General features: G+C 41.0%; 1 protein-coding gene across 2 annotated transcripts in view; it reads right to left on the bottom strand.

Annotated features, from left to right (window-relative positions):
• Positions 1–18,891, bottom strand: part of ntng2b (netrin g2b) — a 74,270-nt gene that overhangs the window by 16,677 nt on the left and 38,702 nt on the right. For both annotated transcript variants that reach the window (XM_008289337.1, XM_008289338.1), the window contains exons 4-5: positions 18,662–18,834; positions 16,375–16,404 (exon numbers count right to left, since the gene is read on the bottom strand). In XM_008289337.1, the coding sequence (XP_008287559.1) occupies positions 16,375–16,404; positions 18,662–18,834 (203 nt within the window). The remainder of the gene's footprint in view (positions 1–16,374; positions 16,405–18,661; positions 18,835–18,891) is intronic.

Raw genomic sequence — 18,891 nt, 5'->3', positions numbered from 1 at the left:
TCAGATGATGTGTGTCCATGACTATTAGATGATGTGTGTCCATGACCTTCAGATACGTGTCCATGACTATTAGATGTGTGTCCATGACTTTCAGATATATGTCCATGACTGCTAGATGACGTGTGTCCATGACTTTCAGATGATGCGTGTCCATGACTATTAGATGATGTGTGTCCATGACCTTCAGATGTGTGTCCATGACTATTAGATGCTGTTTTGTGTCCATGACTTTCAGATGTGTGTCCATGACCTTCAGGTGTGTGTCCATGACTTTCAGATGATGCGTGTCCATGACTATTAGATGATGGTACGTGTCCATGACCTTCAGATGTTGTTTTGTGTCCATGACTTTCAGATGTGTGTCCATGACTTTCAGATGTATGTCCATGACTTTCAGATGTATGTCCATGACTTTCAGATGTATGTCCATGACTATCAGATGTATGTCCATGACTATCAGATATGTGTCCATGACTATTAGATGACATGTGACCATGAGTTTCAGATGTGTGTCCATGACTATGAGATGTTATATGCCCATGACTTTCAGATGCTGTGTTGTGTCCATGACCTTCAGATGGTGATGTGTGTCCATGACTTTCAGATGGTGATGTGTGTCCATGAGTTTCAGATGCTGCTTTGTGGCCATGAATTTGATGTACATGTCCCTCAGGCTTGTGCTGCCCTGTTAAACCGCAGTTGTCATTAACACAACAAACAAGCAAACGAGCAACTAGCATGTAGGTATTATACATACAGTGTTTTCGCTTCTTTTAGCGTTTGGGGTCCTGTTTTTTTTTTTTTTTTAAATTTTTTTTACTCCTAACTTGTAGTGGAAGCTTATTTACTGTATATTTGTGTCACTAGAGTTTCACCCAAGTGAATATAAAGCATTGCATGACTACATATAAAAATAGATACATTTCCTATCTTTGTTTCGTTCTGTATGCTCCCCCCAATGCTCAGATGAGATTTTGTGGCCATGAGTCTCATGTTATGTGTGCTTCAGACGTGTGGGAGACTGAAACACTCATGATTGTGTCATAGAGCCAGAAAATAGCATCTCATTATATCAAATTCGTGTAACTTTTTCTCAGCAACCTAAAGAACACATAAACATGCAGGGCTCCAGGCTAAGTGACCAACATTATCCGTAAATCGCATCTCCCACCTGGTCACAGGCAAAGCACCTCACTACCTTAACAATTGCTTTTCGATAGACACCACGTTTGCCGATGTTTCCTAAATGCGTCACATTGCAGGCTGCGGTAGATGCTGTTAGGTGGCTGTGGCGTGCAAGGACAATTGTGTGAACAAAAATTGGTTGGCACAGATTGAAATTAAGCATTCTAAGATCAGATTTTTCCTAGATGAAGCCGTGTAATTTTATCCACATGCGCTGTTTACTATGAGCAGAGAAAACATGCACGTGCGCTACGCCTTTTATGAGCAGATTTTAAATATGAAGACCGAAGTCGATTTTTTTCATAAAGAGGTTCAAACATACAATTTTGATTGTTGTGAATAAGTATTTAATTTTGCAGCTTTACTACTGCGCTAGCTGTTGTAGTTGTCTAGCTCATCGGCTCAGTCACTTCTTGCCTGCATCTGCAATCTGATCATCAGGTGAGTCTGAGTCCTCTAACTCTTTTGGTTGAGGAACACATATCACCTCAATATCTCGTTTTACACATCAAGCAGGAGCAGACTGCAAGAGCCATGGAAGAAATAAAAGTTAGAGTTTCCACCAGTATGGATAATGTAGTAGCTGGTTAAAGCGACAACAAAATTACTAAGCAATCATCGTTCACTCATACGAATGCGACCACTTGAAATTTTAACTTGCACACTCTGAAAAAAGGTCACATATTAGACCATTTTGGTCACAGTCTGGAGCCCTGACATGCCGGTCCTGGTTTTCCTTCATCCTAAAATGAATGCAACTCTGTATAGGTTTAACAAATCGAGAAGCTCAATCTGAATTTGTCGTTTCTAGTTCTCAATTTTTAGGGACTGTGTTTCACTGGGAGTTGCCACATTTAACTAGTGTATAAAACTACAAGAAGTTCACCACTCCATATAAAATGGATACCTTTCCTGTTACTCCCTTTCTGGGGAGCATTTTTTGCTGTAAATTGATCAATTGTGAAAGTTTATCTCCTGCATATTTCTACCACTACAGTATAACTACAGTACATAAACCTGTCACATCTATTCCACCACTACATACAAAAAGTACCTTGATGCGTCTCCTCCTGCCTTTTTTCTCCGTGCTCAGATGAGGTTGTTGTTTTGTGGTCATGAGTCTCATGTGCATGCCCCTCAAACATGTGAGAAACTGTCACACCACAGTCGTCATTGTCATAACAAAGAACAGAAAATTATCTTGTTAGATGCCAAGTTCACCTTATTATGAAAGTTCATCTACTGCATATTTCTACCACTACCTGCAGTTAGCTACAGGGAGGCACAATGTTAGATTTTTGCTGATATCTTGCTACTCATTTTAGCCAAAGGTGATACAGATAAGCACATATTTCTCCACCTAATTGCAGAAAACTTCAGGGTTCTCCTTTTAGAAGCTACTTGACCTTATATGTAAAGCACGCACTTTCAAACAATACCATAAAGTTCATAAATAGGGTTAGATGACGCTCTCCCTGCGACAATCCAGACAATAGCTGCAACCAGGAATACTTGACCTATTTCACAAGTTGCAAAACAACTAAAAGTAATCTCTGTCCGCGCTCCCACCCTTCACACCAGGGACACAGCATTGAGCATTAGTCAGCATAATCTTATCTGCTTGTCAGTGTTCATCTTGGGACGGTGTTGCCGTTTCATTTTAAAGTAATACTGATGATGTGCCGATATTATTGCGCATCCCTTTTTGGCTGCAAAGCTTCATATAAAACAATACCTTTCCTTTCTTCTTCCTCTGACTGCCCTTTGGGCTCGTGTTTAGAGGTTGTTTTGTGGCCATGAGTCTTGTGTATATGTCCCTCAAACAAGTGGGAAACTAACATAACAAGAAACATCTAATGGGGTGAATTTCACATGCTCTTTTAGCAACCAGTAAACAATACCAATTTTTTTGTTTTTTTTACCTTTTCTCAACTGTCCCTTCTGGCTTCCTCTATTAAATGAGGTTTTAGCAGTCTAATTATGATGTTCATTGACAAGTTTTTATGTCACTGAAGAAATACATTTTACTAGGGCTGGACCTGAACAGCCGAATAGCCGACTATTCGCTCGCTGTGCTGGAATCGGGATATCAAACTTGATCTCCGAATATCTCCGCCGCCGCGGAAACGGAGCCGTCACCGCTAACGTAAACACAGAAAGTGGTCTTTGTAGCCAAATGCGGCCTGTGAGCATCACGCTCACTACAGCTCGTCGGAGCCCGAGCACCACCCCCCCCCTGAATATTCGGGATATTCGTCATTAATTGGGACCGAATGTCCGGAGATCAGAAATTGCTATTCGGACCAGCCCTACATTTTACATTACGGCTGTTTTGAATTTCCACTGGTCAAGTTAACTAAAGGCAAAGGTTTAGCAACTACGTTATACTGCACACCAGGTTAAGCTCTAAATATATAACTACAAGAAAATCGCTACCACTATGTATAAAACTGGATACCTTTCCTTTCTGTGTGCTCCTCTGCCCCGTGATGAGATGAGGTTGTTGATTTGTGGCCATGAGCCTCATGTACATGCTCCTCAGACTTCTTGGAAACTGACACAACACATATTTCAGCAACTTAACAAGTAAAAAAATGTAAATACATTCCTGCTCTTTCATTTTCTGGGATACTTTTTTACTGTGAGTTTGCAGGTTCATGCATAGTGAATGTTTATCCACTGCATATTTCTGCTACTACAGGATAACAGAGCATAGAAAAATGATGATACCTTCCCTCCCAGAGTGTCTTTCCTCCTGCCCCACCTCCTCACTTTCTCCTCTGTGCTCTGGGGAAGTTGCTGTTTTATGGCCGTGACTCTCATGTACGTGTACCTCGGCCATGTGGGGGTCTGAGACACCACAATCATTATTAACAAGTGAAAACTTTTGATGCATTTCTGCTGTTTCAGGTTTTCTAGGAACCTCTGTCACTACACCATTAGGATGAGATACCTTTTCTATCAACATGTCTTCCACCATGCTCCTCCTCCCTTTTCTCTCCGTGCACAGATGAGGTTGTTTTGTGTCCGTGAGTCTCGTGTATGTGTTCTTGAGATTTGTGTGGGTCTGAAAAACCACAATTTGAATTGAAATAACAAGGAAAGTTTAAGGTGGATTTGATTTATTCCCATTTTTTTAGGCGAGCTGTGAGTCATTTTGATCTAAAACATATCTGTTCAATATGCAGTATGAATATAGGTATAATATATGTATTCTACATGCTCTGCGTCACTACATATGAAAGCGATACCTTTTTCCTGACGATCTTCCCTTTCCTTCCCATGTTCAGATGAGGATGTAGTTTTGTGGCCATGACTCTCATGTATGTGTTCTCCAGCACTGTGGGAGACTTGTAAACCGCAATCATCATTAACATAGGAAGTAAAAATTATACTTCCACTGATTACAGTTTTTAGGTTTCAGATATATATTTTTGTTTGAATCCTCTGAACCCCAAAACTCACTAGTGGGTTTGAAACTTGTGTTATCTTTAAAGAAAATCACCAAAATTCCACTTTTAATCAGAGCTATAAACTGTTCCATTGGGACAATTAGCCAAATCTAATCCTAAAACTGGGACCTTTCATCAAACACACTTTATGAATGTCTTGTTTAAAAACTCTGAAAAAATAAATCAGATTCTGTAAAAAACTAAAAAAAATTTTGTCCTCCTCAGTGGGATGCCATGAATGACTCAGCTGCCACCTACAGTCTTGTGAAAATAAATCTCAAACTATTCAGCTGAACTGCAGGCTGTGTTTATACAGGGCAGAGAGGTCAAGTATGGAAATAAATTACACTGAGAGCAAAATAAAACATACTTGATCACGGTTTCAGTAAGTTGTTAAATATGTTCAGCATGGGGAAATGGCTTCCTGGAGTAATGTACAGACTACAGTGTAAAACAACTAGTTTGTAGAGGTTGTCAAAATATAAATGGTAAAATATCTAAAGCATAGGACCACTAGGGGTTTAGAGGGTTAAGCTGCCAATTTTACGTGATCATAAAATGAAATGTACTCTACTGCTGCTAACTACAGTTGGTTCAAACCACTACAGTACATCCTACAGAGATACCTTTCCCGTGTTCATTCTCCTCCTCCCTTTTCTCCCCATGTTCGGATGAAGTGGTGGATTTGTGGCCGTGAGTCTCATGCACGTGTTCTGCCGACTTGTGGGGGTCTGACACACCACAATCGCCATTTAAACAAAAAAAAAAAACAAAACAAAAACCCAGACGGTAAATTTTACTTTGTCTTTTCTCAGGAACCAAAGCAATAAATAAACAGTCCGTCCAGCTTTGCTTCATCCTGCAGTCTGTTTTTTCATTTCGGACCCATCAACTTCAGTCATAGTCGCAAATGAATGGATGACGATAGTGCTGGTGCCAAAATTATGATTTAGCTCTAAAGCTTGACTTGAGTGACAGACTATCATGTCAGTGAAGAGATAAATTTAGATAAATTTCTGCTTCACATTTCAGGGTCCTAGTTTTCACTCTGAGCTGTCAAGTTCCACAATAAGCGTTTATCTCCTGCGTTTTACCGCACCACGCTCCGGTATATAAATCTCCAAGAAAACTGGCACTACTACATTAAAAAGAAATACCTGTCTCCTCAGATATTCTTTCTTCCTCCCTTTCCTGCCTGTGCTCAGAGGACGTTGTTGCGTTGTGTCCATCAGTCTCATGTAAAGACTTGTGGGAGACTGATGCATCACAATCATCATTAACATAACAAGAGGAGACATCTTGTGGGGTATTTTACAAGCTATTTTCTAAGCGACTTGAACAATAAGAACTTTATAATTAGGCTGATACTGCAGTGGGTAAAGATTGCTGATATCGTCTGCCTTCCTCCCCTCTTCCTCCGAGACCTTGTTTTCCTTTTCTCTTCCTCTCTCTTTCTGTCAGATAGTGGATTGCCCCATCAGGGGCCTCAGCCCTGGGCTTGGGAAAAAGCTGTGAGAGTCAGAGAGGCTTGAGAAACTCCTTCATCACTACATTTTCACTCTGGGTGTGAAAGAAATGACATGCACTTCCTTTTATCTGAATGTCATGAAATTTTCTGACTGCTTGTACTTGTTCTAACTCTCCTATGTGCTTCTTTGTTCCCTCCCATAATAGAGAAAGAGGATCCATCTGGTCTCTAACTTTTGTTATTGTATTTACCCAAATAATGAATATTCATAGGACACGAAGACAGTAACGTGTCCTCATGAGTGAACCACTCTGTATTGAGACTTATTGTCAGTGTAATGTCAGTCACACTAAACCTCTCAAATCAATATAGCTACTAGAGACAACTGAGCACGCACATTGGATTTTCCTGCAATTTTAATTGTCTTTTGCTCAACTTTTCGTCTTCCTTTCCTTTTTCTTTGTATATTCCATTTTCCCAGAGGGCTTGATTCCATTCCCAAGATCCTTTCCTTCAACTTTTTAGGGCTACAGTGAGCACAAGAAAGAGAAGAAAGATGTGAAACTATTTCAGTTTATGGATCGATCCTCCTCTTCGTTATACCTTTCCATTAAGTGGAACACACACACTCAGCTTCTCCTCACAGATGATTATCCTTAAAATGACAGATAACCAGTCGCATGAAGCGACCACACCACGCACGTCATTGAGGGACTAATGATCACCAGCCCGCTAGAGAATACTGTCCTGCATGCCTCCATCTGTGTTTCCCCTTGAGGTGTTTTTGTGAAGGCTTTACTTCTCCAGTTGTTCTTCTTCAGAGGGGCATCCTGCAAGCATCCTGCTCCCCTGCGGTGCATCCCCCCTTCAGGCTATCTCCCGCCCACTCACTCCCCTTCATCCCTCCCTCTCCCTGGGGCTCCAGTGAGACAGGACGCCAGCAGCTGTTCTCACAGCACCCTGGACCATTTCACACAACTGGCATCATGCCATCATTACATCTCATCAAAGTAACCCCTGCCTACCTCTACTCATGTCCGACTCTGGCCCCACTAGACCCACTCTCTCACACATCTGTCACAGCTGCACACGCACGCGCACACATGCTGGCTGAAAAACTCTCTTGTGGGAAAGCAGGATTGTGAATCACAGTTGTTTCAAAGGCTGATGTAGCACAGCAGTGAGCATAAATGCATTTAATCTCAGTAACCCATGCTGCCTTAGGGGTAGAAGTGATTCGAACCATTCTTGGCATTAATCTCAATCAGCTCAGCCCGAACCGCCTGACATCAGACATTGGCAGCCAGAGCATTCGAGGTTCCCGTTTGCTCTATCTACACTGACTTGAACGAAGGGCGTGCGTGTGTGTGTGTGTGTGTGAGAGTCTGTTGGGTTTAGTAAACCATGACAGTGATGGAGCTCTTCATCTGCTCCCTCACTGGCAGGTTGACATCATGCCAAAACCAGCAGAAAATGACCTCAAACAACACGTGATCGCTTTATTTCTATCTTGACACTTCGCACATTAATGTTGCTGACTTAGTATTTTGGAATTTTCCGCATGAGGTTGAGGTTAAGTTGGTCTGAGTCCTGATTCTGTCTGTTACATCTTCATATCCTTTCATCGCTTTGATCCTGTGGCTGATGCTCCACAATCCCCACAATGTCTCTGAAAGACAATGTCAACTCAACTTTCACAGACAGTGCCAATACTCTTGTAACTTTCTGTTTCTGTCTCCCCACCTTTAAAACTGCCTCTCACTCACCCGCATTAAATAGATTTCCCTGTCACTGTCGAAATTGAATAAGCATTTCTGACATGTGATATGATGCTGAGCAACATAAAAAATGATGATAGCTTGTGTATAAAAGCACGTTAGTGATTTTCACTCCCTGAAAATTGCCCATTTTTGAAGAGTTCCACACCATAAACACCATCACGCTGGCTGGAAATGAAAATGATCTCCTGATTCTAAATTAGATTATTCTATTTTCTAGGAGCCTCTACTCTATATCTACTGTCATCTAGAGCTATGGGTGCGCCTTACCTCCGCTCTCACTGTGCCGCGGCTCTGAGTGTTTTTTCTCAGTTTCCGCCACGCTTGTGTGATGGTGAACTGGAGTCAATGGGTGGAGGTTGGACTCCTCTGTGATTGCGTGGTGGTGGGGATGATGATCAACAACTGAATGATGTGTGGACTCCTTTGGGACTAGGTGGGACGGATGCGAGTGTTCGGGGATTGTTTCTGAAGGCGTGAACTCCTCTGGTGTCAGGGAAACTCTGTGCTCCTCTGATGGAGAGGACGGTGAAGGAGGGAGAACCTCCGCTGTAACAGAAAGTGTGTCAGATTCTCCCATGGGTATCAGTGGAGGCTCAGACAAAGAGCTGGTGGGTAGCACACTGTCTGTTAGCGGGACTGAGCTCTCTGTAACTGTGGTTCGTGCCGGTGGAGCTCTGCTGTCTGTTGCATCAGTTGCACGAGGACAGAGAATGTAAATGCAATGAGGAATGGGCAGGCTAAGAAATTAGCATAAGAGATGCTGCCTCAGATTGTTTATCCAAAGAAAGCCTCGCTTTCCTTTTTTCTTCAAATGTGCGCGCGCACACACACACACACACACACACGCACACACACACACGATCATGCACACAGAAGTGAGAACACACAATGGAAGTGTGAGTTCACACTGCTGAGATAGGCTAAACTCAAAAGCTGTTCTACAACCCTTTCAGTGCTGGAGAGTGTGTTCTTCCTGCACAACACTGACTATTAAAGGTGTGACTATTGTTAATATGGTTGTAAAATGAAATCACACAGTGTTTGTCAAAGTGTATTACTCTTGTTTTACACTTACGATGTTGTGTATGGATGTGTGCATATGTGTTTGCACACACTCAATTTTGTCATCAGATGAGTACTGACAATGAATGGCCATGCTTATCTCTCACCATCACAACAGCAGTGAATCAATTACTGATCTATAAATACTACATTCCACTGTACAGTGTTATAGTAAACTATACATCTGAATGGATGAGACTGCTGGGATGAATTTCCCTATTAAAATGTTCAGATGCCCGGCCTGATCATATCACTATTTTCCATAAATGTGAATCCTTATTCAACAGTTAATGAGAGGAAATAATACAATTGTAATTCTAGACATTCAGTCTTTTAGCTGCAGTGCTGGTCTTTGTGAGTTTTGTTTTTTCTCTGCACACCACAGTGCTGTGCTCCAATGATGGCATAACATAGCATTACATAGCACTATAACAAGTTTATGGCACAGTTAGAGTATCCAGATTACTCCATTTACTGTTGCCTATATTAACTGATAACCAGGACTTGTTGTCAGTTACTGCCTGTCTGTCCATCAAACTTTGTTTTGATCACTGATTCACGGTTGTTCCTTTAAACATACTGCATGATATGAACCAGACAAAGTACATCAAAGCTGCCTCACAGCACACCAGTGGTGTTCTGACAACTTTGGAAAAAAAAAAAAAGCATCATAAAACTCATTTGACATCTATTCGAGAATGTAAATTTTTTTTAAATGATTCTATTTCAGAGGATTGTGTAGCCCCATAGTAAAGTATATGATTTTTATTAAACTAGACAGTTAAAAAGCACAGATGGGGAAAGCGTAAAGCAGGTGCAGGTAACAGAGATCTGGCAGGCTTTTATACTTTGAACCCCAAAATCCACTGACAGGTTTAAAAAGCATGCTGTCTTTAAAAAAAATGCCAAAACGAAACCATTTATCAAGACTAGAAACCGTAAAAAGAAAAAGATTCTTTAGATCTTTTAAATTTCCAATGATCGTTGAGTAAATCATGTGTGACCAAATAACCACGTGTAAGCTTAAAATCATGGATTTTCATCACAGTAACTTTATTGTACACGTCTCAATTTATACTTTGACTAAAATAAACTATTTACTTTTTTTTTCTTTTTTAAAAAATTTATGGCATATAGCATTTTTTATACAGCACAACAGACATTTTTTTCTCTACTTCTAGCTATTGTTGTGCTCTTTCCATAGAGTTTCAGGACTTTATATTGACGTGAAGAATGAACCCACAGTGGGGAAAAAATTGTCACAGGTGCACAAAATGTCCAGAAACTGCTCGGTGTCAAATGGATTCATGTTGGAGTTTGGGGACCGAAGGTTTTGTAAGTGCCACATCACTGCTATGAGAAGGCGTTTCTATAATTCTTAACTACAATACTCATATAGATATCTATTCTAGTGTAATTATACTCCAGCTATGACTAGTGGCATTGAGCAACTGTCATACTACAGTTCCTACCTTCATTTTTAGCAACATGATGAGGGTTTAGAGAGCTGGAATGTGAGTTTCCAACCCCAGAGACAGAGCCGTGCACGGCAATGGACTCTGTGTGTGAAGGAAAGGAGTAAAATAAAAGCATCTTAGTGTCATTTTCAGCCACACAACAGCGCCATCACTCTCTCACGAAATGCTTCAACAGTCTAAGCTGATTCATTCCATAATCCTCTAATATGTGCCTGCCTGCCTGCCTGCCTGTCTGTACAAATGGACTCAGTAACTGTCCCATGACACACACTCTCTGGCACACACACCTACTGTACACACACTAACGCGAGCATATAGTGCCTGTTCATGTGCTCTCACATTTCTTTTTTGTCAACTTCCACACAAATGCATTTACATATAATGAAATGATGTGTCACTTCTATTGCAACAGAAAGTGTAGCAATAATATTTAATGCCAGCTGTCAGTCTTAGCATTCTCATCATCAATTACCAGAGTGCTAGACATTGATTTAGCTCCACACTAATGAAGCCATTGTAATTCAGAACCAGTTAACATTTGCCCGAACACCTAATGGTGGCAGATAGCGTGAATGCTATTAATGTGTCACATGATTTTCCAGACATGATCTAATCTCTCTCAGGCTGAGGCCTAGTTTAGTGTTAGAAAAAAACTGCAAGGATTTCAGTAGAGCAGTACATCATATCAACAGCGTGTGCATACGTCACTGTGATCCTACTTGCTTTATATTCAGACTGTGTGATCTGCTTTTAGGTGAAAGATTGAAGCAGGTTCATGTGGGGTCATGCTGGCTGGATAGGTAGATGTATGACTGGGTTTTAGGATTTGGTTTCCTTGACCTACCCTCCCCCCCTCACCAAACACCCATCTGTCCAGCTGACCAATGGGCTGCAGGCTCGGTGGATCAGACTCTCTTGCCAATAGATCGCTAATCCTCATCTGAGCATGCTCACTGACTTAACTGGGACAGCGACATGACAAAGGGTGCAACTACTATGACATGCTGTTCAACCCGTAAGTCCGCTGTCATGGTGCGGAAGATGCATCTGCTTGTGCTGCACAGACCGCGGTCAGAAACTTAGCATCGATTTTGTTGTAAAAATCACACAATAAATAGCTAAGCTGGGATTTGCACTTTTAAATTTCCGGGAAACGGTCCCGAAAAATATGATTTATATAACCAACATTTATGTGGATAAAAAAACTCAAAAATGAAATCCCAGGCTGCACGCTACGCAGTTCACAGTTGAATTCGAGATTTTCTGCACACGTTTAAAATGACCCACAGGCTTTGAATGCATCTTCAAACACAGCTGAGAGTCAGAGAAGATAACTGACATTACAGGTTATATTATTCAAGGGACCTAATTGTATAATGTGATCTAGTTATTAAAGTCGCAGGACCTTCAGACACACAATATGATAAAATGTGTGTGTCTGTACGTGTACGTATCAGTGTGTGCATGTACAAACAGTAGTGGCGGCTGCTCTGTGAGAAAGGAACCTAAGACCTCAGATCCCCGGGAGGAAAAGGAGGGGATGAAGATGATTTATGGGTTTTACTGAACTGCACCATATGCCCGCCATAAATCTAACCATACACACATGCACACACATGCACATACACACACATATAACAAGGGTTTGCTCATAACAGGGTCAGGTTCAAGCCAAATACACTTCTCTGTACCTGAGATTTCCAAAAAAAAAAAAAAAAGAAAGCCGGAAGAAAACTCTGCAAAGGTATGATCTTACTGTTTGATGTTGCAGAGGTGTAACTGAGCCATACGGTTTAAAAAAAAAACAAAAATTATTCAGCATATTGCCTTCTAGGATTTGTGCATTAATAATTTAACAGTAATTGATTTTATGAGTTTTATGAGTTTAAGATACAGTTTATAACTGAGTACCACTTTAAATATGACATTTTTGATTATACCTGCAATAGTAGAAATTAATCTGCAACTTTGATTATTAAATAATTTGTCTTTTTTTTATGGCAAAACTTTCTTTCTAGCTTTCTCATTTCCTGTGATTGTTGTTTGAATATTTTGTATTTTGTAAAATTAATAAAACAAACAATCTGAGGAGTGATTACAATGACAACAGTTGTTAGTTGAAGCCTTGTAAGTGATGGTATTATTATCTCATCATGGCTAAACATAAACAAAATGTCTACACATGGCATTCTTTAAAGTTTGTGTCCTTCACAGTGGACTTTAAAAGGCTTACAAAGGACTGTAGTTCTGTTTATACAGCGTTAAGGCTTCTGTCAGCCTCGCCTAAAGCACCGCTAATCAGTGAATTCTTTGAGTTCCCTATATGTCAGCCAAACACCAAAAGTGCTGTGCTATTCAAAAAAATGCTCTTAATGGATTTCCTTAAAGACAAAAAGAAAAGTCTGACGACGTTACAGCGGTGCCGAAATCCCAACTCCTCCCACGTTCTAAGTGCTTTTCTGGTGTAACATGAGAAGTCCACTGCCTACAAAAATGGCAGGTTTAATTTTAGTATGGAGGCGAGCTGGGCTTTAAGGACCACTTTACTGTACAGCGAAGCAGCTGACAGAATCTGTTCACATCCATCCTGGGCTGCTTAAAATCAGTCAGTCAGAACAAATAAAGTCTGAATGTCTATATAGTTTGACAGCCTTGCTCTCAAGACGGGACAACCCATATGTAACATTAACGTCATTTTTTATATATATAAAATCTCTACCCACAGTCAATGGACGTCTTAAGCTCTCCTGTAAGTTGCAGGATGAATTATGTACAATGTATAGGCACACAAAACCCAGCGTCATGCACATCCACAAGCACACATAGTTGACTGGTCACAAGTGTACAGTGAGTCCATGCTACAGTGCTTCCTTATCATCTGATCAGCTGTGATCAGCAAAGAAGGAAAAAAATCACTTCCTTTCTTAAATAATCATAACACTATTGGCCTATATAAGTACACCAGTAACTCCATAATAGTACCTTTTTGATTTTTAATATGTGGTTATTATTAAGTATGATCTTAAGTGCTTCAGTATACAACAACTAGATTCGTCTTTCTGGTTCTAGAAGACATTGCACCTTAGAAACAAAAAAACAGAAGTATAATCACCTTCTACGGCATTGAATTACCATGACCTGGATGAATCTACAGACACATTACTGCATATGCACTCACCCCCTAAGCAGTACTTTGTTAGCTGGTCAAGCAGCTAATTTAAGTACTTAATGATCATATTATTCTTTACTCTGCAAACAAAAACCAGTACCTTCTCCACTTTCTAGTAGACTCAGTAAGCACAATATAATGCATTCTGATCATCGATAAACAGAACATCACCCTATTAACATACAGTGTGTTGCAGTCATGTATGGGGGTCGTCACCAACAAAACGTACCAAATTGATCTATGGAGCAACAGGGTGTATGTCAACCCAAACAGTGATCCTTTTCTAACCTTAACCAAGTAGTTTTGGTGCCTAAACTCAGCCAACACAGACTGAAATTGCAAATGAACACAGAAAAACATTGAAAGCCGAAGTCAAAATGAGACTCAAAGAAACAACATTCTAATAATGTATTGAGACAGGAGTCAGACTCAAGTCTCATGGCTGATTGTCACCATTAAACCACCATTAAATGAGATGGTAACAGCCTACAGAGCCTAAAAGAAAGTGGAAGAGGTCACTACTGGTTCACATGTGTGGGAACTTTGTGCAATGATGACGCTTACCAAATGGTATAACATCCAAAACTGATACCCAGTTGTGTTATTTTTACCTCTTTCATATAGAAATGAACTTAAAAAACAAAACTTTTGGTAAATATTCTTATTCACTCTCTTGCAGAAGTGAGAAGATCAATACCACTCACATGTGAGTGCTAAATTTAAGGCCGCAGTCACCAGCTGGTTAGCTTAGCCTGGCACAGAGACTGAAAACCAGCTTAACAGCACCTTTTAAAGCTCACAAATCAACACATTACATCTTGCTGGTTATAATCTGTAGAAAAACGAAGTGTACTGCTTCCTGGCTCTGAGGACTCGTCAGGCAACCAATTAAGACTCCAAGAGTTACTGTGCCAAGAACTGGTCCGGCACATACCACCCCCAAGAACAACAATTATCAATTTCACAATTCAGTTTTTGTATAGATTATACAAGCGAGATAGAGCATGTTAATTATAATGTGAGCTTTAGAGGTGCTGTAGGATTTTTATAGTTGGATAGAGGCCATGATAGCTGTTTCCTCCTGCTTTCAGTCTTTCTACTAAGCTGAGCTAAATGGCTGCTGGCTGCAGCATCATATTTGATGTGCAGAAATGAGAGCGGTGTCAATCATCTCTTCAGACTCTCTGCTGGGTAGTGAACAGTGTCCCAAAATGCTGTACTATTTCTTCCAGGAATATTGAAGAAATAAGTGTCAAAAGGAAGGAAGACAGAATAAAGAAAAAAATGACCTCATGCACCCTATTCTAGAAAATGAATAAAAACAGTTGGCTTCCATTGACATGACTTGTGTGCAAAGGCGTATTTGTTTTAAGAAAATAAGACTTTCGGGACTCTGTAACAGACAAAAATGGTTTTGTCAAGGAGATGTTGATAGAGAAGTAACTGGTAATTACACCTGCCATATGAATGTACTGTAATGGAGTAAAACATACTGAGTTTCCACTGGAACATAGTAAAGTGAAGTGAAATAGTAAAGTGCTTCAAGACTTTACAGTACTGAGTAAATGGCTTCGTTCAACATCAGGATGTTTCTAAGCTACTTTTCCGCACCTTTCTTAGAGGCTCCAGAGGACTCATGGGTAACAGCAGGGGCAGACTCAGCTTCAGAGATGGTTGCACTTCTCTTTGCTTCGCCCTCGGGCCCACCCCCACCTCCAGCTTCACCTTCAACTTCACCTTCAGCTTCAACTTCGCTTTCATCTTCCGCTTCACCCTCAGCTTCAACTCTAGTTTCCCCCTCTGCCTTATCTTCATCTGCAGGAGCAGTAAACGTCCTAGATGAAGCTGATGTTGTGGCTAATCAGCTACACAGGTAGAAATTTTGATTAACACACGTAAACCGAACCTGTGGGAGTCAGAAGGTGGACCACTAAACCAATAATCAGCCCATTAGCAAGAATGATCATTTTGTTTGATAAATCATACCCACCGGTTTTGCAAATAACCACACAGTTGTGTTTAATTGTCAGAGGAGCCCGTTTAAAAGCAGGCTTCTGCAGTGCAGTCCAATTGCTTAGTCTATCCATGCATCAGCCTTTTACTGTTGGTCCATGTGGAGAAAAGCCCAGTGCTGTCAGGGTTGATGTTGCCACTTTGCCGATCGTTTCTGTCTAACAGCTCGGAGGCTGAGAGCCTCTCCACAGAGAGAATCCCTAATCAAATTCCCTTTTATTCCTGCCTCCCCGAGCTCCTCACCCGGAATCACACTGCATTACAACACACTAACATATGCCTGCATCCTTCTCTCCCATTTCTCTCTCTTTCTGTCTTTCGCTCTCTCTCTCAGCTCCCTTCGCTGCTCCATCCACCAGCCGTTCTCTCACAGCCCTCTCTCATCCCTCCTTCCTTCAATCCATCAACAGCACTGTCTTTAGTCTAAATAAAAAAAAAAGCAGAACTGTGGAAGAATTCCTCCTGTGCAGGTTAGTGTGATGTGCTGTGATGAAAGGACATGGCGACAGAGAGGCCTATTAATAATGAAGCACACAGGGCCCAAGCTGCAGCACTGCGAGAGGAGACGCAGGGAAAGAGAAATGACTGACTAGAGCTGAACATCACAGGAGAGAGGAGGAGGGGGGGTTTAGCAGACATACAGATGGCAATGTATGGGGTTAAAACTTAAATTTCAAAAGCAATGTAACGAAAGAGAGAGACAAGACAGGAAGAGAAAGAGAGTGGAAATACCACCTCTTCTGCTTTGCTTTGCATTATTACTTACTAGAACCGGAGGGGGAACCAGCAATTGTACCTGAAAGAGAATAAGAAAAGGAAGAGGAGATGAGAACTTGTTTATTTATGCATTCGATTTGCCTAAAGACTTGACTCTGCCTCATTCATCAGACTCAGGTGGCAGAGAGAGCTAAAGAGCTGTTCTGCAAAATAAGGGCTTGTTGCGGACCACCTCTGTGTCCTGGAGTGCTAACGGGATCTGCCCCCCCCAATCTTCCCTAATTCAACTTCTTACTCCTTCCCAAACTGCTCATGTTCAGAACTCCTCATCATATATGTATGTTTTAAGAGAGCGCTACCACTTCACTGTACGCCCAAATCGAAACTTTTTGCCTTTCTTGCATATTTTTTCCCCACATTGTACCTACAGTTAACCCAGCTTGGCATGAAAAATGCAATCTGTAGAGACCAAACTGTTCCGTGAGCCATGGCCATTTTGTGTAGCATTTCAACCGAGCAAGTTGCAAACATTTTAATTTTTAAATTCCGCTAATGGGATTCAGGAGTTTGAAAAGGCTGGTGATGGCTGTGAAGGTGTGTGTCGGTAGCATTAGAACTGGGTTGGAAACAGCGGCATGACAAAAAAAAAAGCCTGACAATAGAGCCATTCTCTGGAGTGGTGGTACAGGTGTATGTGTGTGTCTCTGATAGTGGTTCTCTGTGTGTGTCTCTCGCTGTGCATGTGAGTGTGTCTGTGTTTGTTTGAAAGTAGAAAACTAGGGAGGGGCTGCCCTAGATTATTATTTTATCATAGCTTGCTACTGTAGCTGGCTACACTCTCCAAGAGGATTTCCTCCCCACACAGTCCCCCGGTTGTCACAGCTCTGATCTGCTCTCTGCACTGAGGTGGCGACGACTCGGCGAGTTCATTCGTCTCTTCGCCATCTTTCAGCTTGTTCGCTTGATCCGGCTGTTCATTCAAGACCTCAGAGTCGAGATAAAACCTATATCTTCATCAGTCAGAAATGGTGGAGTTTGTCATTCAAAATGACTCCAAGTAGATTCACTTTAAGAGATAATAAGTCATGATCCATCACTAGTAGGATTAAAAAACATTGTATTAATATGACACAGATGCCTTCATGTTCAGCCCAGCTACCTAAAATTATGTTTATACGTGACCAAACTGCATTCTCATTGAGGGAAATGTATTTTCTCCTGTATTACGTCTGTTTGTGATGTATCACAAATCATTTCTAGTCAACATATCTTTGCCTTTTACTGTTGGAATTTGAAAACAGAAAATGGGGGAGAAGCTTTGAACATGTTGTGAAAGGGTCACATTTTATGCCCAACTGTGCTATTTTTCTAAATTTAGCCAAGCAGTTTTGGTTCCTAATCCTAATCGAGCTTCTAACGTGTAGTTACTGTTGTGAAATCTTCATATATCCAACCTAACAGCGAGTGTCAACAAAACTTAAGTGTGGTGAGCCGGCTGCTGTTTTCATGATATCAAAATACTGACTTTGATACGATACTCACCTAAATCTATCGTTAGCAATACTGAGACGACATCACAACAAAAGCCAAAAGCATCAGGAAAAGTGACGGTTTAATAATGACAGAACATTAAACTCTTTCAGCAGGAATTCAGTTGATTACTTTTTACTGGTACTGTTGATTTGCACACCTGAGAGCGCCTGATTTTTTATTTTTTATTTTTTGCAGCTGACAGTAACGGACTAAACATTACAGGTGTGAACACTACGTTTGCATGTATAGATGTTTGCCACATTGATAAGTTAGCTAGAACGATAATGCAAAATTACAGATATTATTGTCTGCATTTGCCCTTTCAAACTCAGATGGTTAAAAAAAATCTGTCACAAAATAAATTGCTTGTTTGACTTACATTTGAGGGCATGATGTAAGAATGGTATCTATAACATTCGATAACCTGTCGCTCTTTGAATCCTTTGAACAAGTTGGCTGCTTTGCCAGGTTGGACACGATGATTCCCTCGGTCTGCATAGGTCAAACATTCTTTACAGACGGGCTTTCTTGTGTGGACTTTGTGGCTCTTTCAAACCAGAAACATTTGCTATGACATCATAGTTTTATCTCTCTGGAAGGAAATGCATTTCTCTCAAATGAAAATGTAGTTTAGTTGTATAGGAATGTATTTTTTTGGCTTGTAACACTCCGTGAGTATTATAATAAAACAAGCAGACAGGCATCCATAGCAAAGGTGTTTGGAAGGAGTCAGCGTTTTTGAATGTGTGTCAGATTGATCAGTTGGATGAACACAGTAGGAACACACAGAAGCAGGTACGTACAGGTGTTGGGGGTTCCGTTGGGTGCTGGCAGGTAGGAACCTGCTTTCCAGGACTTGGCTTTGAAGCCTTTCTTGCAGCGCTGGCAGTCCTGGCCGGTGGTGTTGTGTTCACACTGGCACTGGAGGTTCCCATCAATCGGCAGGCACTGGGAGGCATGGAGGTTACACTTACACCTTACAGGGGAAAGAGAACAGAGAGTCGACACGTGTGAGATTAAATGTTCGTGTATG

Source organism: Stegastes partitus, unplaced genomic scaffold (genome assembly GCF_000690725.1).
Source record: "Stegastes partitus isolate 25-593 unplaced genomic scaffold, Stegastes_partitus-1.0.2 Scaffold607, whole genome shotgun sequence".
Classification (NCBI taxonomy): domain Eukaryota; kingdom Metazoa; phylum Chordata; class Actinopteri; family Pomacentridae; genus Stegastes; species Stegastes partitus.
This window is presented reverse-complemented; position numbering and strand designations above follow the sequence as displayed.